Source organism: Medicago sativa, chromosome 3 (genome assembly GCF_051527215.1).
Source record: "Medicago sativa cultivar Bolivia chromosome 3, Bolivia_mono, whole genome shotgun sequence".
NCBI lineage: Eukaryota > Viridiplantae > Streptophyta > Magnoliopsida > Fabales > Fabaceae > Medicago > Medicago sativa.
Genome location: NC_140751.1, coordinates 15,307,618 through 15,332,478, shown reverse-complemented (window position 1 = coordinate 15,332,478; position 24,861 = coordinate 15,307,618). Strand labels below are relative to the sequence as shown.

The 24,861-nt window shown below is 28.3% G+C and overlaps 2 protein-coding genes, 2 long non-coding RNA genes and 1 pseudogene across 6 annotated transcripts; 2 read left to right on the top strand and 3 right to left on the bottom strand.

The window, feature by feature from the left end:
* Positions 1-393: 393 nt before the first annotated feature.
* Positions 394-2,154, bottom strand: LOC146936044 (cation/H(+) antiporter 20-like). The gene is made up of 2 exons (XM_085749130.1): positions 1,975-2,154; positions 394-1,509 (listed from the first exon to the last, which is right to left on the bottom strand). The coding sequence occupies exons 1-2, from the start codon at positions 2,152-2,154 to the stop codon at positions 394-396; spliced, it is 1,296 nt and encodes a 431-aa protein (XP_085605256.1).
* Positions 2,155-4,764: 2,610 nt separating this feature from the next.
* LOC146936043 (putative F-box protein At1g32420) lies at positions 4,765-5,881 on the top strand (annotated as a pseudogene).
* A 1,027-nt stretch (positions 5,882-6,908) lies between these two features.
* LOC146936042 (putative 12-oxophytodienoate reductase 11) lies at positions 6,909-8,913 on the bottom strand. The gene is made up of 4 exons (XM_085751057.1): positions 8,765-8,913; positions 8,424-8,695; positions 7,884-8,042; positions 6,909-7,726 (listed from the first exon to the last, which is right to left on the bottom strand). Exons 1-4 carry the CDS (start codon positions 8,839-8,841, stop codon positions 7,143-7,145), a joined length of 1,092 nt encoding a protein of 363 aa, XP_085607183.1. The 5' UTR covers positions 8,842-8,913; the 3' UTR covers positions 6,909-7,142.
* Positions 8,914-21,136: 12,223 nt separating this feature from the next.
* LOC146936040 (uncharacterized) lies at positions 21,137-24,053 on the bottom strand. Of its 3 annotated transcripts, XR_015030433.1 has the most exons (3): positions 23,632-24,053; positions 23,525-23,540; positions 21,137-23,294 (listed from the first exon to the last, which is right to left on the bottom strand). It is a non-coding gene; the product is annotated as an uncharacterized LOC146936040 (long non-coding RNA). The 3 variants fall into 3 exon arrangements; XR_015030431.1 differs by having other exon boundaries at positions 23,525-24,053; XR_015030432.1 differs by having other exon boundaries at positions 21,137-23,270; positions 23,525-24,053.
* Positions 21,345-23,385, top strand: LOC146936041 (uncharacterized). Its single transcript, XR_015030430.1, has 3 exons — positions 21,345-21,688; positions 22,560-22,689; positions 23,218-23,385. It is a non-coding gene; the product is annotated as an uncharacterized LOC146936041 (long non-coding RNA).
* Positions 24,054-24,861: the final 808 nt, after the last annotated feature.

The following is a 24,861-nucleotide window of genomic DNA, read 5'->3' as shown; positions in this document are numbered from 1 at the left end:
TTATTAGTCCTAAAATATATGTCAAAACTAATATCGTTTCATTTTTCTTACGATTATACCCCCTCACTTAATTTTTATCCTTCATTATATCATTCTCTCAATCATCGGATAAAATTGATAACTTCAATTATTTTTATTAATAAAAACGAAAAGACCAACACGTTAGCGTTTGTCTTGATGCTAATAAACTTATGAAACGAAACAAATAAAATGAAGGAAAATGATATCAAATGTATTTATAGATTATTGTTTATGAAATCAAAAGAAGTAACTTTGTTCAGATGACGTTTTTTTTTTTTGAATAACGGTTCAAATAACGTTACTTACTTTGAATTGAATAATATTAACTTACATTTTCAAGACAAATTTTTATTTTATGCATTCCTTACATAGTTAGACACTTATTAGTACGATCTTAAAATGAATTAACCTTAGTTGAAAACAAAAAAGAGGGGGGAAAAGTTTCAACAAGCAGCTAACCTTTTTCTCTTTTCCAATGTTGAGTACAATGAGTTCAACGAGTCCTTTGGTGTTCATGAGTACTCCAAGTGTAATTGATTCTCTAGCTGGAATCCTCCACATCATAGCAACAACAAAAATCCCTATAATCTTCCCAGCACAAGCAACTGAAATCACTAAAACCAATAGCCCCCAAGCTTTTCCACCACTAATCTTAGTCACATCAGTTTTCAACCCACTCGAAGCAAAATAAAGTGGAAGAAGCAAACCCATTACAAAATCCTCAATTCTCTCTATCAACTTCTTAGAAAAATTACCATTTTTTGGAATTGTCAATCCGAAAACAAACGCGCCGAAAATCACATGAATCCCTATGAAATCAGTTATGAATCCTGACACCATTACACCCGCTAGGGTTAAAGAAATATAAACTTCATTTACGGCTTCATTTTCCACTGAGCATCTTTGAGCCACACGCTTCATCACTGGACTTATAAAAATCATCATGAAAGCAACGAAACCAGCGCCGGAGAGAAGTACCCAAACGGCAACAAGTGGGCTTTTACTGTCTCCGTCGTCGGATTCTTTTCCGGCTAACGCGATTGCTAAAGCGAGAAGAATCCATGCGGTTAAGTCGACGAATGCAGCTGCTGCCATTGCAGTTTCGCCTACGCGTGCTGTGAGAAGTTTGAGTTCAGCGAGGATTCGTCCTAAGACGGGGAATGCAGTTATTGAAAGTGCAACTCCCATGAAAACTAGGAATGTGCTGAATCCGGCTTTGTCTGCTCCGTCGATGGTTTTGCGGAAAACAACGGCGACGCCAATGCCGGAGACAAAAGGAAGTGAGATTCCACAAGCTGCTATACTGAATGCTCTTTTACCGGTACGGCGAATTGAGTTTAGATCTAACTCTAGTCCCACAAGAAAAAGGAAAAATAGAAGACCTATGCTTGCGACGGATTCCAGCGTTGGCATGCTCCATCGTGGGAATATACGTTGCAGGTAGTCTTTGTTTCTTCCTATAGCTGATGGTCCTAAAAGAATTCCACCCTATACATGCAATTCAAAAATAAATCACTATCCAATCATAAAAAATCACGTTATTAAAAGTGTTTATTTTCAATTGTCGTTTTAAAAGTTTAATTTCAGTAATAATTATTGTTTTGTCAGAATTATTCTTAGCAATTGTTTGATATGTATAAATAATCTTAAAATAGAGGGAGTAATGCAAGAAATACATAATTGCAAGAGGTAGGGTCTTATATCAAGGGACAAGGGGAAGTGAAAAACAAAGGGATTATGAATTAGTAGTAACTCTCCAAGCAAAATTAATTTGAGAAAATGGCACTTGTCAACATTTTGAACCGCTAGAAAATAATGTATTTACAACTTTGATTAGTGTTCAACTTGTATTTTTAAGATAAAGTTTTTGTCTATGAAATCTTAAACGATATTTTTAAGATATTTGTTAGTATGACTTTTAATTTAAATGGATGCAGATGATAGGGTACATACAACGATCTCAGCTATGACTTTAGGTTGGCGGAGGGGTTTGAAGAGGAAAGCGAGGGAGCGGCTAACGACGAGGACTAAAGTGGTTTGAATAATGAGGAGAGGGAAGGCGAAATCGAGAGGATTATCGCCTTGCCAGATTTCATCGGAGGAAGTTTTGATTGAGGTTATGTTAACCGGCATGGTTTTGGTGCGAGATGCTTAAGCTTTGCTCGGGGAAGTCGCATGCAAGAGTGCGGAAATATGATGTTGGATCGCAATTTAATGGAGCTGGGAGCTTTTGAATGAATGAACGCATGAGGCTTATTTATAGTGGAGAGAAAAAGACAAAGGCTTCGACTTGGGTGCTGCTTTTGGAATTAATAAATGAAACTTTGGCTCCGGTGATTTTTTATTTCTCCCTCCGTCCTAAATTGTACTGACGTTTTAAGCATTCCACATAAATTAAGAAATGCAATTAATATTGTTTGGTAAAAAAATATTATGAGTTGTTTTTTGTTTTACAAAATTGTCTTTAATAAATAATATGGGAAAAATATATGAAACAATTGAAAGAAGAGAGAGTAATAGATAGTTAAGGTTATAATAGGAAAACTAACATTAATGTTGCATTAGTATTGTAAAGCGACATATAATTTGGGACAAATCTTTTTCCCTAAAACGACATACAATTTGAGACGGATGGAGTATTAAGGGAAGTGCTACTTTGGGATGCATAGCACTATTGTATTAATAAATGGTTCATGTTGACATGATCCGCGCCTTTGGGCATATGATAAGATTTTCATAAAAATTAAGTATTTATTGAAAAAAAATTAAATTCCACTCTTTAATAAATTAATTTAGCACAATTTTTAATGTATAATTTTGATTTTTAGTATTTTAAGAACATATGTTAGCATTTCCCCTAATAAATTATTAAAATCTTTAATTCAAACATTTGATAATTCGAATGATTAGATTCTACAATTACGCTCAGATGGTATTAGGTTCACACCAAAAATATTTCCCCGGTGTCTCAAAACAAAATATTCTTTTTGCAAAGGAAAATTGACATAAAATAATTTATCTCTTCAAGTTTCAATATAACTTTAGTTACTCTTTTTTTTATTTTAATGTCTAATTTTTTTTGGTAACCTTGCTTATTTTTGGTAACCATTTTAATGTCTAATTAATATAACTTTTATCGCTCTCAATTCAACATTTTTTACTTAACATTTATATATGATGATGATACTCATAAATGACCAAGCAGGGTAGTTAATTTGGGACAGGGGAGTAAATAAATTAACCTAATTAAATAACTTAAAAAAACTTAATCTCCTAAATTAGTTTTGTACAAGGATTCTAATCAGATTCCAAAATGTTTTGGAAAAAAATAAAAAAAATATTCAAATTAGTTTTCAAAATTTAACAACATTTTTACTCCCCTCTCAAAAAAAAAAAATTAACAACATTTTTAGGTCGTATTTTAAACATATTAATTTTACACATTTAAATATAATTTTTTACACGTTTTATTAAAAAATATATATAATCCTCCGTAAAAGTTTAACTTTAATAAAAAATTGCAACTATGTCATGATATGGTCTGACTTTGACTTTTGAAAATCTTTTAAATGTGACACTAATATAAAAAATATAAAAAATTGCAATTACACAATAACTCTTTTCACATAAGGACTGATACAACAGTAAGTAAGTACTTATAAGGACTGATATAACAATAAATAAGTATATTGATGGACTAATATGCCAATATTAATGTAACATTTTAAAGTTAGAGACTATTTTTACAAACAAAGTGCAATGACTATTTTAAAATTTTGATATACTGACGGACTATTGTGAATGCTCGTTACACATTTAGGGACCAAAATGACTATTACTCTTAAAAGAAAAAAGAATAAGGTTATCCCAAAAGTTTGTCATAAATTGGTTATATAAATATCATATACATGTAATATGTTGATGATGTGAGGAAATTATTATATGAAAATAATGGATGTTTAAATGGTTATACACATAAATTGTTGCTCAAGTAGGTAACCCATCAGCTCCATGGATTTCAACCCATCAAAACCTGAAATTTGCACCACATTGAGCATGTTAGATGACCTTAACAACATTCAACTCAGGATTTGGTTAAGTTATTAGAGTACGTTAAGGTTATGTCATTTTTATGGTTAAAACGACTGGTGGAGGAACCCTTTATTATGTATGGGTGTTAGGGAGTAATTTCCTTTCTGGTTTTTCATCGCTGTGCTTTATGGTGACAAACTCATAACTTTGTAATCCTTTTGGTGATTCTTTTTAGCACACCTTGTGCGGGATGAGCCACTCTTGTTGAGTTGTATTTCATTTTGGTTTTTTCAAAAAAAAAAAAAAACAATTAATTAGTCCTGTTTCCGGAAAATATTATTGTACAGTGATTGAAGCATTTCTCAAATTTGGATAAATTTACCGACTTCAATAGCGTTGGAGGAGAATCCAATCAAATGAAGGGCCCTCTAACAAGTATGATGAAGGTGGAAAACGAAATTAAATAAAATAAATAAAAACTTTGGAGAAAATAAAATATAGGGCATGTAAAAATTATACTCGGCCTATGTTAAATGCTAATTAGAAGCAAGAAATCTTTTCATCATAATAAATTTAAAAAAGGGAAGAAAAAAATCAATTTCTAAAAATCAAGCATAAACTCCGCGTATTTGCTATAATAGGAGCAAAAATCTTTTAATTTTTTTATAAATTCAATCCAATTTCTACAACATGTTAACAACACCTGCAGCAGCGGCTTCTCTCAATGGTGAAATCAGTTACTGCAACAAATGGAAAGGTTAGTAATAATCATATACACGACGATCTCGCCTTTCTCGTTCTTTCAAAACTGCCTCTTAAATCATTGACTCGATTTCGTTGCGTAAGCAAATTATGGTCTCTCTTATTTCAAAACCCTTATTTCAGAACATATTTCTTATCCAAGGATCACTCATACAACAGTGATACATTGCTCCTCTTTCATCATGTTGTTCTGGACAATCATATTTATCAACCTATGTTCTCTTTTTGGCGAGAATTTTGAAAATAGAGTCAAACTTGATTGGCCAAATTCATTTCTAGAGGATGCATGTTATTTTTTTATATATGGTTGTGTCAATGGCATTCTTTGTATTTTACGTAAGTTGGATGAGAGAGTTACACTATGGAACCCATCCACTAAAGAAGTCAAAGACATTCATTCGGATCGTTTTACTTATGAATTTTTTCATTGGGATCCTGTGTTTTGTCTTCATGGATTTGGTTATGACCATGTTACAAATGACTATAAGGTGATTCGACACATAACTCTTTTACCACAAGATGGAGGGATTTGGAAAGATGTACGTCATCATCCCACCTCGTGGGAGATATATTGTCTCAAAGATGATTCTTGGAGAAAAGTTGATGCAGTAGATATTCCTACAAATTACCATACTGATGTAGGTGTTTCAGTGTGCATGGATGAAGTGTGTCACTGGTGGGGTCAAAGCGAAACACATGATGAGGTTTATTTGGTGTCATTTGACTTGAGCAATGAGCAGTGAAGTATTTGTGAAAACATATATACCCTCAATCATGAATGATGTTGACTCTGGACCCATGTTTACACATATCAATTTTGGGTGAAGTTGGAGTGAAGGAATCTTGGACCAAACTCTTCATTGTTGGATTGTTGTCTTGTGTTGAGCATCCTATTGGAGTCCGTAAGAAGGGAGATACATTCTTTAGAAAAAAAGATGATGTACTAGTTTGGTTTAATTTAAGCACTCAAAGAATTGAAGAGCTTATTATGAAAAGTGCACATTCGTATGGCCGGATAATGATTTTTAAGGAAAACCTTCTACCTATTAGAAAAATAAACAATTAGTTTATTTTTTTCCACTAGAAGTATAGTCATGCTATGAATCCCCGTGCTGTTTTATTTTGTTACTTCCTAAGCGGCAAAAATGACAATTATACACTTGAGATTCTAGCTCGGTGCAAGAGCTCGGAATTATAACCTTAAGATATTGAGTTTGAATCTCCTTGTGAACAATTGTAAAATGGTCATTAGTGTTACTTTAATTCATAAATATTTTTCATTATGCTTGTTTTTCATTGTAAACAATAAATATTTATGCAAGTTAATCTTTAGTGTTGCTACTAGGTATGATATCACATTTCTCTTTGTTTTTTCATTTGCTTTTACAGTATAATATTTCTTTGTATGATTTTTCATAAAATATAAGATGTAATTTATGGCATCGACAAGTTAAAGGGAAACATTAAATTGAAAGTAGCCAAGACCTTTATGATATTTTGGAACAGAACCATCGAATGTACAAATGTGTTCACAAATCACAGTTCTTTCAAATTTAAATGTTCTTATGATTTCTATTTGTTTTTTATTTATATTCAAATTGGACAAGAAATTCCATGAGTATTTACTCATTCATGAGACTTCATATGACTTAAGGATGGTGAAACTATAGAAAATTTGGTTTTTCAGCTCCTATTTAAATCAAGGTAGTAGTAAACGACTCTTAGTTGTAGTATTTTAACATGTACTTTTAATTTACTTCTCATTACACATTCTGCTTCAAACTGATTTTGCAAACAAGCAATTGCCCAGGTGCTAGTTGTGTGGCATTTTGCAGAGAAAATGAAGAGCTTCCATTTAGTTTTCTTTGGAACTTTGAAGAGAAAATTAAATTTGAGCTTTTACTCCTTTTTTGTCAATTCACCAAGATTGTTAGGATAAACTGCTAAGGACTCATTTCTATTCCTTTAGTTAACATACATGACTATGTACATTATCATGTTGATGGTTATGAACACAAAGCTAGAAAAATAAATGATGGCTACTATGAGTTTTTCTCCATTTTCGAATACACTTCTTCTCTTTAATTCCGGGATCCTATCAACCACAAAGCTTATATGGTATAAAATATCAGGTACATAATAGTTTACACACTGTGTCACTGTGTCCTAGCCGATAAGCTAGTATGAATAAAAATACTACTATAAGCAACAAAATTCATAATTAAGTGAACAACTTCACTAAAAAAACAAATGTGCAAGGAGAAAAAACTAATTAAATTTGAAGGTTCCACTTCCAACCTTGGATGCTACAGTACATCATTTTTTCTTCATTCAAGAAATGGATAGTCCGTATAACCTACAACCGGATCAGAAATGTAGAATGTTTCCCTATTATACTTGTTAAGAGGAGCATTAAGTGCAAACCTCTTTGGCAAATCTGGATTCGCTAAGAACAAACGACCATAAACTACAAGATCTGCCCTGTTTTCAGCTATAGCATTGATCCCGTCTTGTCTGTCATAGCCTCCCGCAACCATGAAAGTGCCATTGAAAGCCTTTCTCATTGGCACAAGGCTGTAAGGGCTTTCAATCGTTTCAGAAGCTGATTTTATTCTTGGTTCCACCATGTGACAGTAAAGAATATTGTACTTATTGAGGGCATTAACCATATAAAGTCCCAATGCATTTGGATTAGAGTCTCCGCTTTCTGCATATTCAGCAAATGGTGATAGTCTAATTCCAACTTTATCGGCTCCTATCTCATTTACAACTGCTTCAACAACTTCCAAAGGAAATCGACAACGATTCTCAAGGGATCCACCGTATTCATCTGTTCTGTCATTCACTTTATCTTTCATGAATTGTTCAAGTAGGTAGCCATGAGCTCCATGGATTTCGACACCATCAAAACCTGCAATTTGCATCAAATTGAGCATGTTAGTTGATTTTCAAAATGTCTGTGTGCCCTTTAAAGCAACAAATAGTCCTGTTTCTGAAAAATATCAGTATTGTACTATGATTGAAGCACATTTCATTTTGGATAAATTTGTAAAGATCCACAAATTTACCAGCTTCAATAGCATTTCTTGCGGCGAGTCTGAAGTCATTGACAATATCAGGAATTTCATCTGTCCCAAGCCTTCTCGGTGGCGAGAATTTTTCAAAATCATTGCTTGTGAGTGACTTGTCGGTAGAAGATATCGGTGCTTGTCCATTCGGCTGAAAACCTGTTGAGAATAAAATGGACACACAAAGTAAGTATTTTATTTTGTATATATGTGTGCATATATATTACTTACAAAATCAGAAAGCTGTCACCCCTTAGTAGTAGTAATAATACTAAAAAATAACGGATTTGGGTTGTATATTATCACAGAGTTGTGACTGCATTTAGTCAGACACATCAAAACTATCCAATCAATATTGGACGGTCCAGATTTCAAGCTCAAGAATTTAGATTTAAAAAGTCAAAATTTGCATTGAAATCTAGACAACCGATCTTGATGTGGTTGACTGCATGAACGCACACCACACCATCTAAATCCAACAATAACAACCTCGAACTAAAATAATCTTCAAATTATATGAGGAAATAAATAAATACATACCTGAATTTGAAAATCTTCCAACATGCCAAATCTGACAAAAGAATGTAGCACCTTTAGCATGAACAGCATCTACAACAGGTTTCCACGCCTCAACTTGCTCTTTAGTCCATATACCTGGGCTGTCTGGATACCCTTGAGCTGTGTCGGATACACCAGTAGCTTCGGCTATAAGAAGACCACCTTTAGAGGACCTTTGAGAGTAATAGAGGACAACATGTGGTTGAGGAACATTGCCATAGGATCTTATTCTAGTGAGTGGTGCCAAAACAACTCTGAAAATGGGAGGTTAATTAGCAAAACAAGGTAAGCATTGGTATTGAAATTGAAAGTATAATAGGTACCTATGAGAGAGATTGAATTTGCCCATCTTGTAAGGTGTAAGAAGAGGAATGGGATCAGCAGTTTTAGCAGCTTCCATTTTGATACCACCAATTAAATCAAATTAATGTGATAACTAAATAAATTTTGATGCAAATATGCAATTCAATTTGAGAGGGAGTTGTTAGGGTGCATCTATATTTATAGTATATGGTATGTGCTGGAAAGTCAAATACCCCACCAGAAACTTTTTGGTGACGTGTGCCATTGCGTTGCTGCAATTGACTATTCCATTATTTTATTTGTTTGTATTTGTACCTCTCCATTAAACCGTCCACGTTCCTTCTTTTCTCCTTAACTAGTGCTGTACCCGTGCATACGCACGGGTTGCGCCGTTGGCGCATTTTTTTTTGCCAATGTTTATATTTTAATTCTAGAGTTTTTTAAAAATGCTAATTTTTTTAAAAATAATTTTCTTTGGCAGTAATTCTATTTTGTTTTGGAATAAGTAAGATTTGGCTAACTTATAATTATCATAAATTCATATAAATGGTAGCTTGGTGAGGAAGTAATAGGAAGCAATGTTCCCATCGTAAGTTTTGACAAAGTAAATGGAAGGTATTATAAAATATATTCCCGAGTCAACATGGTACTTAGCATTAAGCAAGATTAGTAGTATTGGATAGATGATTTTAAATAGGTAGATTTATGGTAACAGAAAGCAAAATGCAACTTCATCAATGAACATATTCGAATGTGGATTACACCACTTGCGGACGCACGGGTTGTAAGGTTGGCGAATTTTTTTTCATCATTGTATAAATTAGATTAATGGAATAATAATTTGGGTAAATAAGAATGTATAAGGACTTTGGACTATCTTTTGCTCAAAAAAAAAAAGGACTTTGGACTATCTGTTTAGATTTTATTATAGATTAAGAATATAGAAGATTAACTTTTTGTAAATTGAGTATATAAATTTAGGACATGGATTCTCTAAAAAGCATGGATCCTAGCAATATCCATTGTTGAAAATTTTAAAGTGAATATCTTATTTTTGTAATAGATTTAATTTAAAATCAGTAACAACTTCTCCCGGGTATTTTAATTCTTTTTCAAATTGTAGTCAATGTCAACTTCTTTTGTGCTTTGTAGCAAAAGAGGGCTTAAGAGCAATGACTCTTTTGTGGAAAATTATTTTATCAATGACCACTCAACAAAAATTATTTTATCAGCGACAACTTGTCTCTTTTATCAAATTTAACTCCATTTGTGACAACTTATCGCGTATACTTGAGTTATTTCTAAGATTTTATAGGTGACAACTTGTTTAGCGTATTCCTAAAATAAACTTGTCTTATGTATGAAATTTAACTTTATTAATGACAACTTATCACTTTTTTCTTTGTCAAAAAAAAAAAACTTATCACTTTTTTCATGCATTTTAGTTAAAGAGAGTTTAATATCGTTGTATAATAAAAGTTATGGTATAAATAATTAGTGAAAGAAGATACTCTACATTGAATCTTATTTAATATATCGATAACAAAGAGTATTTTATTAATGACCACTCAACAAAAATTATTTTATCAGTGACAACTTGTCTCTTTTATTAGAGTTAATTCCATTTGTGACAACTTATCATATACATTTGAGTTATTTCTAAGATTTTATAAGTGACAACTTGTTTAGCGTAATCGCTCTTAAAAAAAAGTTCTAATCTTATGAAATTTAATTTTAGTACTGATAACTTATCACATTTTTCATGCTTTTTAGTTAAAGGGAGTTTAATATCGTTTGTATAGTAAAAGTTTATCAGAGCAAATTTCATTTGTGACAACTTATTCCGTACATTTGAGCTATTTCTAAGATTTTATAAGTGACAACTTGTATTTTTTATCAAAGTTTTTTTCATTTGTGACAACTTATATTATACATTTGAGTTATTTATAAGATTTTATAAATGACAACTCATTTAGTGTGTTTACTCCTAAATAAAAACTTGTCTACCGTATGAAATTTAACTTTTCCTAGTGCTGTACCCGTGCATACGCACGGGTTGCGCCGTTGGCGCATGTTTTTTTGCCAATGTTTATAATTTAATTGGGGAGTCTATAAGCAATGCAATTTTTTTAAAATAATTTTATTTGGCAGTAAATTTTGTTTGTTTTTGGAATAAGCAAGATTAGAAGAAAAAAAACTAAACTTATAAAATTTTAATTTGATTGGTAGCTTGGTGAATAAGTAATTGGCAGATTTGTTCCCATAATAAGTAAATAATTGGATTGAAAATGATGGAAAGGATTATAGTTATATTTTTCAGTCAACATGAGAGTTAATAATAGTAAGCAAAATTTCTGGGACACACAAAGGAAAGGGCAATTTCATTAATCAGCATATGTAAATTTGGAGTACACCACAGTTTATCATTGCATAAATTAGATTAATGGAATAATTGGTAAATAAGGATGTATAAGGTCTTTAGACTATCTATATAAGGACTTTAGACTATCAATTTAATTTTTATTATAAATTAAGAATAGAGAATATGACCATTTTATCAATGACCAAAATATGTTATTAATGACAGTTTATCTATTTCATCACAGCTAATTTCATTTGTGACAACTTAACAGGTGCATTTGAGTTATTTCTAAGATTTTAAAAGTGACAACTTGTTTAACGAATTTACTCCAAAAAAAAACTTGTCTTTTGTAAGAAATTTAACTTTATTAGTGACAACTTATCACTTTTTTCATGCATTTTAGTAAAAGAGAGTTTCACATCGTTATATAATAAAAATTACGGTCTAAATAACAGTAACATTGTTATAGTGACATCATGTTTTTTTTATATATTAGTGAAAGAAGATACTCTACATTGAATATTATTTAATATATCTATGAAAAATATAATTTTATCAATAACAACTTAATAAAAATTATTTATCAATGACAACTTTAGAGCTAATTTGATTTGTGACTATCTATTTAATTTTTATTATAGATTAAGAATATAGAAAATGAACATTTTGTCAATGACCACTCAATTAAAATTATGTTGTCAATGACAATTTATCTCTTTTATCAGATATAAACTTATCATGTGCATTCGAGTTATTTCTAAGATTTTAAAAGTGACAATTTGTCTAACGTATTTACTCCTCAAAAAAAAAAAATTGTCTCCTGTATGAAATTTAACTTTATTAGTGACAACTTATCACTTTTTTCGTGCATTTTAGTTAAAGAGAGTTTAACATTGTTGTATAATAAAAGTTATGGTCTAAATAATAAGAACATCGTTATATTGATATCATGTTTTTTGTATATATCAGTGAAAGAAGATACTCTACATTGAATAATATTTAATATATACATAAATATGAAAATATCATTTTATCAATTACCACTCAATAAAAGTTATTTATCAATGACAACTTCAGAGTTAATTTAATTTGTGACTATCTATTTAATTTGTATTATAGATTAAGAATATCGAAAATGAACATTTTATCAATGATCACTCAACAAAAATTATGTTATCAATGACAACTTATCTCTTTTATCAGAGTTAAACTTATCATGTGCATTCGAGTTATTTCTAAGATTTTAAAAGTGACAACTTGTCTAACGTATTTACTCCTCAATAAAAACTTGTCTTCTGTATGAAATTTAACTTTATTACTGACAACTTATCACTTTTTTCGCGCATTTTACTTAAAGAGAGTTTAACATTGTTGTATAATAAAAGTTATGGTCTAAATAGAATGAACATCGTTATAGTGATATACTTTTTTTTGTTATATATCAGTGAAAGAAGATACTCTACATTGAATATTATTTAATATATCTATGAAAAATATGATTTTATCAATGACCACTTAATAAAAATTATTTATCAATGACAACTTTAGAGCTAATTTGATTTGTGACTATCTATTTAATTTTAATTATAAATTAAGAATATAGAAAATTAACATTTTATCAATGGCCACTTAACAAAAATTAAGCTATCAATGACAACTTATCTTTTTTATCAGAGTTAAACTTATCATGTGCATATCAGTTATTTCTAAGATTTTAAAAGTGACAGCTTGTCTAACGTATTTACTCCACAAAAAAAACTTGTCTTCAATATGAAATTTAACTTTATTAGTGACAACTTATCACTTTTTCCGTGCATTTTAGTTAAAGAGAGTTTAACATCGTTGTATACTAAAAGTTATGGTCTAAATAATAGGAACATCGTTATAGTGATATCATGTAACTTTTATATATCAATGAAAGAAGATACTCTACATTGAATATTATTTAATATATATATATATATATATATGAAAAATACCATTTTATCAATGATCAAGCAATAAAAACTATTTATCAATGACAACTTCAGAGTTAATTTTTTTTTTTTGAAGTAAACTTCAGAGTTAATTTGATTTGTGACTATCTATTTAATTTGTATTATATTAAGAATATAGAAAATGAACATTTTATCAATGATCACTCAACAAAAATTAAGCTATCAATGACAAATTATCTTTTTTATCAGAGTTAAACATATCATGTGCATTTGAGTTATTTCTAAGATTTTAAAAGTGACAACTTGTATAACGTATTTTCTCCTCAAAATAAAAACTTTTCTACATATGAAATTTAACTTTATTAGTGACAACTTATCACTTTTTTCGTGCATTTTAGTTAAAGAGAGTTTAATATTATTGTATAATAAAAGTTATGGTCTAAATAGTATGAACATCGTTATAGTGATATAATATTTTTTTTTTTATATATGAGTGAAAAGAGATACTCTACATTGAATATTATTTAATATATCTTTGAAAAATATCATTTTATCAATGACCACTTAATAAAAATTATTTATCAATGACAACTTTATAGCTAATTTTATTTGTGTCTATCTATTTAATTTTTATTATAGATTAAGAATATATAAAATTAACATTTTATCAATGACAACTTATCTCTTTTATCACAGTTAAACTTATCATGTGCATACAGTTGATTATATATACATGAAAGAAGATACTCTACGTTTAATATTATTTAATATATCGATGAAATATATCATTTTATCAATGACAAATAGTCTCTTTTATCGGAGTTAATTTTATTTGTGACAACTTACCCCGTGCATTTGAGTTATTTTTAAAATATTATAAGTGACAACTTATCTAGCGTATTTGCTCCTAACTTATCACTTTTTTCATGCATTTTAGTTAAAGAGAGTTTAATATCGCCGTACAATAAAAGTTATGGTATAAATAATCGCAACATCTTTATAGTGATATCATGTTTTTTTTATATATCAATGAAAGTAGATACTCTACGTTGAATATTATTTAATATATCGATGAAATATATCATTTTATCAATCACCAGTGAACAAAAATTATTTTATGAATGACAACTTGTCTCTTTTATCATTGTTAATTTCATTTGTGACAACTCATCCCATGAATTTGAGTTATTTAATTTCATTTCTCACAACTTACCCCATGCATTTGAGTTATTTTTAAAATATTATAAGCGACAACTTATCTAGCGTATTTGCTCCTAACTTATCACTTTTTCATGCATTTTAGTTAAAGAGAGTTTAATATCGTTGTATAATGAAAGTTATCGTTGTATAATGAAAGTTATAGTATAAATAATCGGAACATCTTTATAGTGATATCATTTTTTTATATATATATCAATGAAAGAAGATACTTTTCATTGAATATTATTTAATATATTGACGAAATATATCATTTTATCAATCACTACTCAACAAAAATTATTTTATCAATGACAATTTGTCTCTTTTATCATAGTTAATTTCATTTGTGACAACTTATTCCATGAATTTGAATTATTTCTAAGATTTTATAAGTGACACCTTATCTAGTTTATTTGTTCGTAAAAAAAAAAACTTGTCATCTGTATAAAATTTAACTTTATTACTGACAACTTATGACTATTTTCATGCATTTTAGTTAAAGATAGTCCAATATCGTTGTGTAATAAAAGTTATGGTCTGAATAATAAGAACATCATTATATGGATATCAAGTTGTTTTTTTATATATCAATGAAAAAAGGGACTCTACATTGAATATTATTTAATATATCGATGAAATATATCATTTTATAAATGACCACTCAACAAAAATTATTTTATAAATGACAACTTGTCTCATTTATCAGAGTTAATTTCATTTGTGACAACTTATCCCGTGCATTTGAGTTATTTCTAAAATTTTATAAGTGAAAACTTGCTTATTTGTTCTTAACTTATAACTTTTTTCATGCATTTTAGTCAAAGAGAGTTTAATATCGTTGTATAATAAAAGTTACGGTATAAAAAATCGGAACGTCATTATGATATCGTGTTTTTTTTAAAATATCTCAATGAAAGAAGATGCTCTACTTAGAATATTAATGACCACTCAACAAAAATCATTTTATCAATGACAACTTGTCTATTTTATCAGAGATAATTTCATTTGTGACAACTTATCATGTGCATTTGAGTTATTTTTAAAATATTATAAGTGATAAACTTATCACTTTTTTCATGCATTTTAGTTAAAGAGAGTTTAATATCACTGTGTTAATTCGTTATAGTGATATCATGTTTTTATATCTATCAGTGCAAAAAGATACTCTACATTAAATATTATTTAATATATCCATGAAATATATCATTTTATCAATGACCACTCAACAAAAATCATTTTATCAGCGACACCTTGTCTCTTTTATCAGAGTTAATTTTATTTGTGACAAATTATCCCGTGCATTTGAGTTATTTTTAAAATATTATAAGTGACAACTTATCGAGCGTATTTGATCTTAACTTATCACTTTTTTTCATGCATTTTTGTCAAAGAGAGTTTAATATCGCTGTATAATAAAAGTTATGGTCTAAATAATAAGAACATCGTTATAGTGATATCATGTTTTTTTTTTATATATCAATGAAATAAGATACTCTACATTGAATATTATTTAACATATCGATGAAAAATATCATTTTATCAATGATCACCCAACAAAAAATATTTTATCGATGACAACTTGTCTCATGTACCAGAGTTAATTTCATTTGTGACAACTTATCCTCAGCATTTGAGTTATTTCTAAAATTTTATAAGTGAAAACTTATCTAGCTTATTTGTTCCTAACTTATCACTTTTTTCATGCATTTTAGTTAAAGAGAGTTTAATATCTTTGTATAATAAAAGTTACGGTATAAAAAATCGGAACGTCTTTATGATATCGTGTTTTTTTTTTAAAAAATATATCAATGAAAGAAGATACACTACTTAGAATATTATTAAATATATCGTTGAAATATATCATTTTATCAATGACCACTCAACAAAAATCATCTTATCAATGACAACTTGTCTATTTTATCAGAGATAATTTCATTTGTGACAACTTATCTCGTGCATTTGAGTTATTTTTAAAATATTATAAGTGATAACTTATCTAACGTATTTGCTCCTAACTTATCACTTTTTTCATGCATTTTAGTTAAAGAGAGTTTAATATCATTGTGTACTAAAAGTTATGGTATAAATAATCATAACATCGTTGATTCGTTATAGTGATATCATGTTTTTATATCTATCAGTGAAAAAAGATATTCTACATTAAATATTATTTAATATATCCATGAAATATATCATTTTATCAATGACCACTCAACAAAAATCATTTTATCAGCGACACCTTGTCTCTTTTATCAGAGTTAATTTTATTTGTGACAACTTATCCCGTGCATTTGAGTTATTTTTAAAATATTATAAGTGACAACTTATCGAGCGTATTTGCTCTTAACTTATCACTTTTTTCATGCATTTTAGTCAAAGAGAGTTTAATATCGTTGTATAATAAAAGTTATGGTCTAAATAATAAGAACATTGTTATAGTGATATCGTGTTTTTTTTTATATATCAATGAAAGAAGATACTCTACATTGAATATTATTTAACATATCGATGAAAAATATCATTTTATCAATGACCACCCAACAAAAATTATTTTATCAATGACAACTTGTCTCATGTACCAGAGTTAATTTCATTTGTGACAACTTATCCTCTGCATTTGAGTTATTTCTAAAATTTTATAAGTGAAAACTTATCTAGCTTATTTGTTCCTAACTTATCAGTTTTTTCATGCATTTTAGTTAAAGAGATTTTAATATCGTTGAATAATAAAAGTTACAGTATAAAAAATCGGAACGAATTTATGATATCGTGTTTTTTTTTTTAAAATATATCAATGAAAGAAGATACTCTACTTAGAATATTGTTAAATATATCGTTGAAATATATCATTTTATCAATGACCACTCAACAAAAATCATCTTATCAATGACAACTTGTCTATTTTATCAGAGATAATTTCATTTGTGACAACTTATCTCGTGCATTTGAGTTATTTTTAAAATATTATAAGTGATAACTTATCTAACGTATTTGCTCCTAACTTATCACTTTTTTCATGCATTTTAGTTAAAGAGAGTTTAATATCATTGTGTACTAAAAGTTATGGTATAAATAATCATAACATCGTTGATTCGTTATAGTGATAACATGTTTTTATATCTATCAGTGAAAAAAGATACTCTACATTAAATATTATTTAATATATCCATGAAATATATCATTTTATCAATGACCACTCAACAAAAATCATTTTATCAGCGACACCTTGTCTCTTTTATCAGAGTTAATTATATTTGTGACAACTTATCCCGTGCATTTGAGTTATTTTTAAAATATTATAAGTGACAACTTATCGAGCGTATTTGCACTTAACTTATCACTTTTTTCATGCATTTTAGTCAAAGAGAGTTTAATATCGTTGTATAATAAAAGTTATGGTCTAAATAATAAGAACATCGTGATAGTGATATTGTGTTTTTTTTATATATCAATGAAAGAAGATGCTCTACATTGAATATTATTTAACATAAAGATGAAAAATATCATTTTATCAATGATCACCCAACAAAAATTATTTTATCAATGACAACTTGTCTCATGTACCACAGTTAATTTCATTTGTGACAACTTATCCTCAGCATTTGAGTTATTTCTAAAATTTTATAAGTGAAAACTTATCTAGCTTATTTGTTTCTAACTTATCACTTTTTTCATGCATTTTAGTTAAAGAGAGTTTAATATCATTGTGTACTAAAAGTTATGGTATAAATAATCATAACATCGTTAATTCGTTATAGTGATATCATGTTTTTATATCTATCAGTGAAAAAAGATACTCTACATTAAATATTATTTAATATATCCATGAAATATATCATTTTATCAATGACCACTCAACAAAAATCATTTTATCAGCGACACCTTGTCTCTTTTATCAGAGTTAATTATATTTGTGACAACTTATCCCGTGCATTTGAGTTATTTTTAAAATATTATAAGTGACAACTTATCGAGCGTATTTGCACTTAACTTATCACTTTTTTCATGCATTTTAGTCAAAGAGAGTTTAATATCGTTGTATAATAAAAGTTATGGTCTAAATAATAAGAACATCGTGATAGTGATATTGTGTTTTTTTTATATATCAATGAAAGAAGATGCTCTACATTGAATATTATTTAACATAAAGATGAAAAATATCATTTTATCAATGATCACCCAACAAAAATTATTTTATCAATGACAACTTGTCTCATGTACCAGAGTTAATTTCATTTGTGACAACTTATCCTCAGCATTTGAGTTATTTCTAAAATTTTATAAGTGAAAACTTATCTAGCTTATTTGTTCCTAACTTATCACTTTTTTCATGCATTTTAGTTAAAGAGAGTTTAATATCGTTGTATAATAAAAGTTACGGTATAAAAAATCGGAACGTCTTTATGATATCGTGTTTTTTTTTAAAATATATCAATGAAAGAAGATACTCTACTTAGAATATTATTAAATATATCGTTGAAATATATCATTTTATCAATGACCACTCAACAAAAATCATCTTATCAATGACAACTTGTCTATTTTATCAGAGATAATTTCATTTGTGACAACTTATCCCGTGCATTTGAGTTATTTTTAAAATATTATATGTGACAACTTATCTAGCGTTTTTGCTCCTAACTTATCACTTTTTTCATCCATTTTAGTTAAAGAGAGTTTAATATCATTGTGTACTAAAAGTTATGGTATAAATAATCATAACATCGTTAATTCGTTATAGTGATATCATGTTTTTATATCTATCAATGAAAAAACATACTCTACATTAAATATTATTTAATATATCCATGAAATATATCATTTTATCAATGACCACTCAACAAAAATCATTTTATCAGCGACACCTTGTCTCTTTTATCAGAGTTAATTATATTTGTGACAACTTATCCCGTGCATTTGAGTTATTTTTAAAATATTATAAGTGACAACTTATCGAGCGTATTTGCTCTTAACTTATCACTTTTTTCATGCATTTTAGTCAAAGAGAGTTTAATATCGTTGTATAATAAAAGTTATGGTCTAAATAATAAGAACATCGTTATAGTGATATCGTGTTTTTTTTTATATATCAATGAAAGAAGATGCTCTACATTGAATATTATTTAACATACAGATGAAAAATATCATTTTATCAATGATCACCCAACAAAAATTATTTTATCAATGACAACTTGTCTCATGTACCAGAGTTAATTTCATTTGTGACAACTTATCCTCAGCATTTGAGTTATTTCTAAAATTTTATAAGTGAAAACTTATCTAGCTTATTTGTTCCTAACTTATCACTTTTTTCATGCATTTTAGTTAAAGAGAGTTTAATATCGTTGTATAATAAAAGTTACGGTATAAAAAATCGGAACGTCTTTATGATATCGTGTTTTTTTTTAAAAATATATCAATGAAAGAAGATACTCTACTTAGAATATTATTAAATATATCGTTGAAATATATCATTTTATCAATGACCACTCAACAAAAATCATCTTATCAATGACAACTTGTCTATTTTATCAGAGATAATTTCATTTGTGACAACTTATCCCGTGCATTTGAGTTATTTTTAAAATATTATATGTGACAACTTATCTAGCGTTTTTGCTCCTAAAACAAACTTGTCTTGTGTATTAAATTTAACTTTATTAGTGATAGCTTATAACTTTTTTCATGCATTTTAGTTATAGTGAGTTTAATATCGTTGTATAATAAAAGTTAAGGTATAAATAATAGGAACATTTTATAGTGATGTCATGTTTTTTTTATATATCAATTAATGAAGATACTCTACTTTGAATATTATTTAATATATCGATGAAAAATGTCATTTTATCGATCACCATTCAACAAAAATAATTTTATTAATGACTGCTTGTCTCTTTTGCCAGAGTTAATTTCATTTGTGACAACTTATCCCGTGCATTTGAGTTATTTATAAAATTTTATAAGTGACAACTTATCTAGTGTTTTTGCTCCTAAAACAAATTTGTCTTGTGTATTAAATTTAACTTTATTAGTGACTATATATAACTTTTTTCATGCATTTTAGTTAAATTGAGTTTAATATCGTTGTATAATAGAACCTACGGTATAAATAATAGGAATATCTTTATAGTGATAACATGTTTTTTTTTAATATATCGGTGAAAGAAGATACTCTACATTGAATATTATTTTATCAGAGATAATTTCATTTGTGACAACTTATCCCGTGCATTTGAGTTATTTTTAAAATATTATATGTGACAACTTATCTAGCGTTTTTGCTCCTAAAACAAACTTGTCTTGTGTATTAAATTTAACTTAATTAGTGAAAGAACATACTCTACAGTGAATCTTATTTATTATATCGATAAAAAATATATCTTATCAATGACAACTCAACAAAAATTATTTTATTAGCGACAACATATGTTTTTTATCAGAGTTAATATCATTTGTGACAACTTATCTCATGCATTTGAGTTATTTCTAAATTTTTATAAGTAACAAATTATCTAGCGAATTTGTTCGTCAGAGAAAACATGTCTTACATATCCAATTTAACTTTATTAGTGACAACATCTTTCTTGCATAATAGTTGAATTAATCAATATAAACTTATGAAAAACATTTTGGGCTATACATGATACACACATTTTGGTTTCCACTTTAAAACCAAAATAAAAAAACCATTTTTATGATTTTGAATATATTTAAAACCATTTTTTCGTATGCTTATTTGTACATACATATAACTTTATTTCTTTGTTGAATTAGTAGTATAACTTATATGACTTTGTTGTAGGATAACGATGCTAGTTAGCAATCCAGATTATTTTTTATGTAAATAAAAAAACTATATTTTTTCCTTAAATTTTTATGTTCTTATATAATGCTTTTATTTTAAATAAGTTCTTATATAATGTATATTTTTGAAAGAACCCACACATAAAAAGGCCAACCCAGTAACCCATTAAAGCCCAACCCAAGAACCCACACATAAAAACCTATCAGCAACACACAATCTCTAACCCTAGCCGCCGCTCTCTCCCAGTCTTGCATGTATGTGGTTTCTTCCTCCTCTCCGACAACCATCATCTTCTCTCTAAATTTCAACAAAATCCAACCATTAAAACCAGCATTCTACTCCTCTCATTGTCCTCAAGAAAACCCATAAATTTATTTTATGTTTTGAGGAGTTAAAATTTTGAGTATCCATCTTCTCTTATATTTTCCGGCCACCGCGAGCCACCGATGCAAAAACCAAACTCCAAACTGACAATCTGCTTATGCTGAGCATCAACAACAGAAACCCACAAAAAATGACCGTTGGAGTAACTTCGCCTGACACAGCAACACCGATGATATCCTCTGTCATGCCAGCATACATGCAACAACAACAATCAAAACATGAAATTAGATTTGCTTCTGTTGTATTTTTAAGAGATGTAAGATTCTTTTTTCTTTCTTTCAAAGATGTAAGAATTTTTGTGTTGATCGTTATGTTTTTCTTTCTTTCAAAGATGTAAGCTTGTTTAGAGATCTGGTACGAATGGTAGTCTGTTGGTGATCCATCTATTAGATCTGGATAAAAAACGTTTTTTTTTTTTTTTTTTTTACTTTTGTTCAGCAAGAATCAGTAAAAAAGATTAAAAATGAGGACTTTTCTAATCAGGAAATAAGAAGATTTTTTTAATGGATGAATAATATTTTTTAACAAAAATTATTATACTTTACTTTAAAAATTAAGCTAAAAATGACACTATTAGGAAATCGAATGACGAAAAGAATGTAATAAGGGGAAGATTACTTTTCAGTCATACTTTTTTTATTTTTTTTTTATTTTCGCATAAATAAAGAATAGAATCGGAGATGAGAATTATGATTTTTTTTAAAATAGTAACGGGCTGTAAAAACAAATTAATGGTAGTGAAAATTGTAGACACACATTTTATATCATGCAAAGTTGCTGTATCTTTTTGATGTTGTACTCATCTTCATTTTCTTATGTTTTTTTCCTCTTCTTAATCCTTCACGGTAGTTTTCATTTTAATTTATACTCTATTTTTTATTTATAAAAAATAGTATCATCTTTATTTTTACTCTATTTCTTTCTTCAAAACTTTTAATAATCTAAAGGAAGATTGTGCAAGTTTAGAAGTATTTGAAAAAGTTTGTACATAACATTATAACACAATTTTACTTTTTTGAAAAAGCTTTTTTTCTCTTGAAAAATTATGTCTGACCATATTTCAAGTGGTATTTATTTTGTTGCCTATGAAACATAATAATTTTAAAAAATTGATTTTTATTTTGCAGAACATCGGCTTCTACTGTTGACTGGAGAATGAGCAACTTGTAGATCTCCTGCAACATTAAGAAGAACATAATATGAAGTTTAGGAAAATGTATAAGAGGATAAAGTGAACAAAAGCTCTTAATGAGAGAAGTAAGATTTTATTCCTGAAAATATTCTTGAAAATATAATTTTGAATAAAGGGATATTATTCTTGAAAATATTCTTGAAAACAATCACAGATCTGAATATTCCTTCAAAAAAAATCACAGATCTGAGTATTATAATTTTTTTTATAAATGTTATTATAAATTTTTATGACAATTATCCCATTCAACTCACCTTTTTTTTATAGAAAATATTGGTATAGCATAAAATATAATATTTTTTGTACAACATAGAATATATTTTGATTGAATGTATACTTTTTTCCCTCAAATGAAAAAAAATTAATTGTGTTGTTAAACTTTCAGATTACCTCTTTGTATAAAAAAAAAACTTCAGAATGAAATAAAAAAACTGTGGTTACTTCCCCATGTGAACTCTCACACACATATGTATATGTTGGCTCTTCCTCTCGGTCTTCTTGTATCTTCAATAATTCTTCAATAAAATCACAACAGAAATATTGATATTTCTTTTGATCCTTGTATTCATCTTCCCTTTCTCGCTCATTTTCAGGTTCTTACTATTTCATACCGGTATTCATCATCTTCATTTGTTGTTTATTTTTTCTGTCCAACAAAACAAAGGAAAAACTGTGCAAGAAAATAAGTATTTGAAGAAGATTGACTATGGTGTAAAACTTTATTAGATATTTGAAGTAATCTATTTATTATAATTTGAATATGAATGTTGTTTGATACTTTGAAGTACAACTTGTTATGTTATACAGTTGGAACAAAGTAAACTCAGTTTAATATGATGATACTTTGGACATAAAGAAACAAAGAAGACAATTTTACAAAGGAAAAAGAGTTCTTATTACCTTACCATTGTTCTTCCTGCAACAGTAAAATGAAGACAAAAAAAATAAAATAAGTAGTTTAGTGATAATTTTGATAGCTTTGTTAAGAAGAAAATGAATTCGTGTACCTGCTGTGTTCTTCTTTTTAAAATAAACAATGTTCCTGCAATTTGAGAAAAGAAAATGGAGTTCAAAGAATGAGGCAAAGACAGAAGAGAAAAAGGAAAATGAGAGAAGAGAGACATTTGAGAGAATGAGAGTATTTTTATTTTTTGAAAGAGAGAGAATGAGAGAGTATTAAATTATCAAAGAGTATTGAATGAAGAGTATTTGAAATTTGAAATTGTAAATTTGGCTCCATTGTATTTGAAATTTGAAATTGAAACTTTGCCTCCATTGATATTTCAAAACTCTTTATCTACCTTTCTTTGCCACGTGTCACATAATGAAGCTACCCACTTGTCAAGCAAAGCTGCAGCCAATTGGCACATATACACGCTGCCAGATGTCGCCTTGTGGATGAGCGTGCACTACTTTCTTATATTATAGTAGATTTGTCGGTGTCCCTGCTGTCTTTAAAAGGAAATGGTTGTTGTGTTCATAACATAGTAAACACAAGTATGAGATACGGGGATTCTTGGCTTCAAATCTTAAATTAATGAGACTAAGAGAATTCTTTGTTTCAAATTTTGTTATGTGGTTGATTTTTATTAAATAAACCTTTTTTAAAAATAATAATCACTTTGAAAGTTTGAAAACATTTGTTGCAATTTAGAAAAATGTGAATTTGAAAAGAAGAAAAAATACTGAAAAATGCGTCAAATTTGAAACTGTTTTCAGTAGATTCTTTTGATTTTTGTTGTATAAATATTTTCATTATGATAAACAAACACAAAATAATTTTAATTTTCCTAAATTCTTTTAAAAATAATATATAATTAAGACCTCCATAAAAACAATCAATCTTAGGCATGTTTATTTAAGATTTTTTTATAAAAAATTTTTTTTTTTATAGTTAGCTTAGCTGCTTAGGTTTGTGTCTAATCTTTTTTCAAAAATCTATTTTGATTAGTTTTGGAAGAAAACCACTTTTAATTTAATATAAAAGAGAGAATAACATATGTTATCATGTCATGTTTTTTGCAACTATATCAATGAAAAACTATTTTAACTTACATAATTTTTCAACTTGAACAAGTTACAAACCCGTGCTTCGCACGGGTTCAATAACATATTCGATAAAAATATTCTTCGAAAGAAGAGATGTTAAAACGACGGAACATTGTGATTCATCATAAAATATGTATGGGCTGGTTAAGAGAGCATATAATCAGTTTATGAGATTAGGAATTGACATA

What these genes read in the sequence shown, in the direction of transcription:
- LOC146936042 (XM_085751057.1), bottom strand. Translation starts at nt 8,841, where the DNA reads ATGGAAGCTGCTAAAACTGCTGATCCCATTCCTCTTCTTACACCTTAC. An exon ending in AAATTCAATCTCTCTCATAG is followed by an intron (nt 8,696 to 8,764) that starts GTACCTATTATA and finishes TCCCATTTTCAG; the next exon opens with AGTTGTTTTGGCACCACTCA. An exon ending in TGGAAGATTTTCAAATTCAG is followed by an intron (nt 8,043 to 8,423) that starts GTATGTATTTAT and finishes TATTCTCAACAG; the next exon opens with GTTTTCAGCCGAATGGACAA.
- LOC146936044 (XM_085749130.1), bottom strand. Translation starts at nt 2,154, where the DNA reads ATGCCGGTTAACATAACCTCAATCAAAACTTCCTCCGATGAAATCTGG. An exon ending in AAGTCATAGCTGAGATCGTT is followed by an intron (nt 1,510 to 1,974) that starts GTATGTACCCTA and finishes TTGCATGTATAG; the next exon opens with GGTGGAATTCTTTTAGGACC.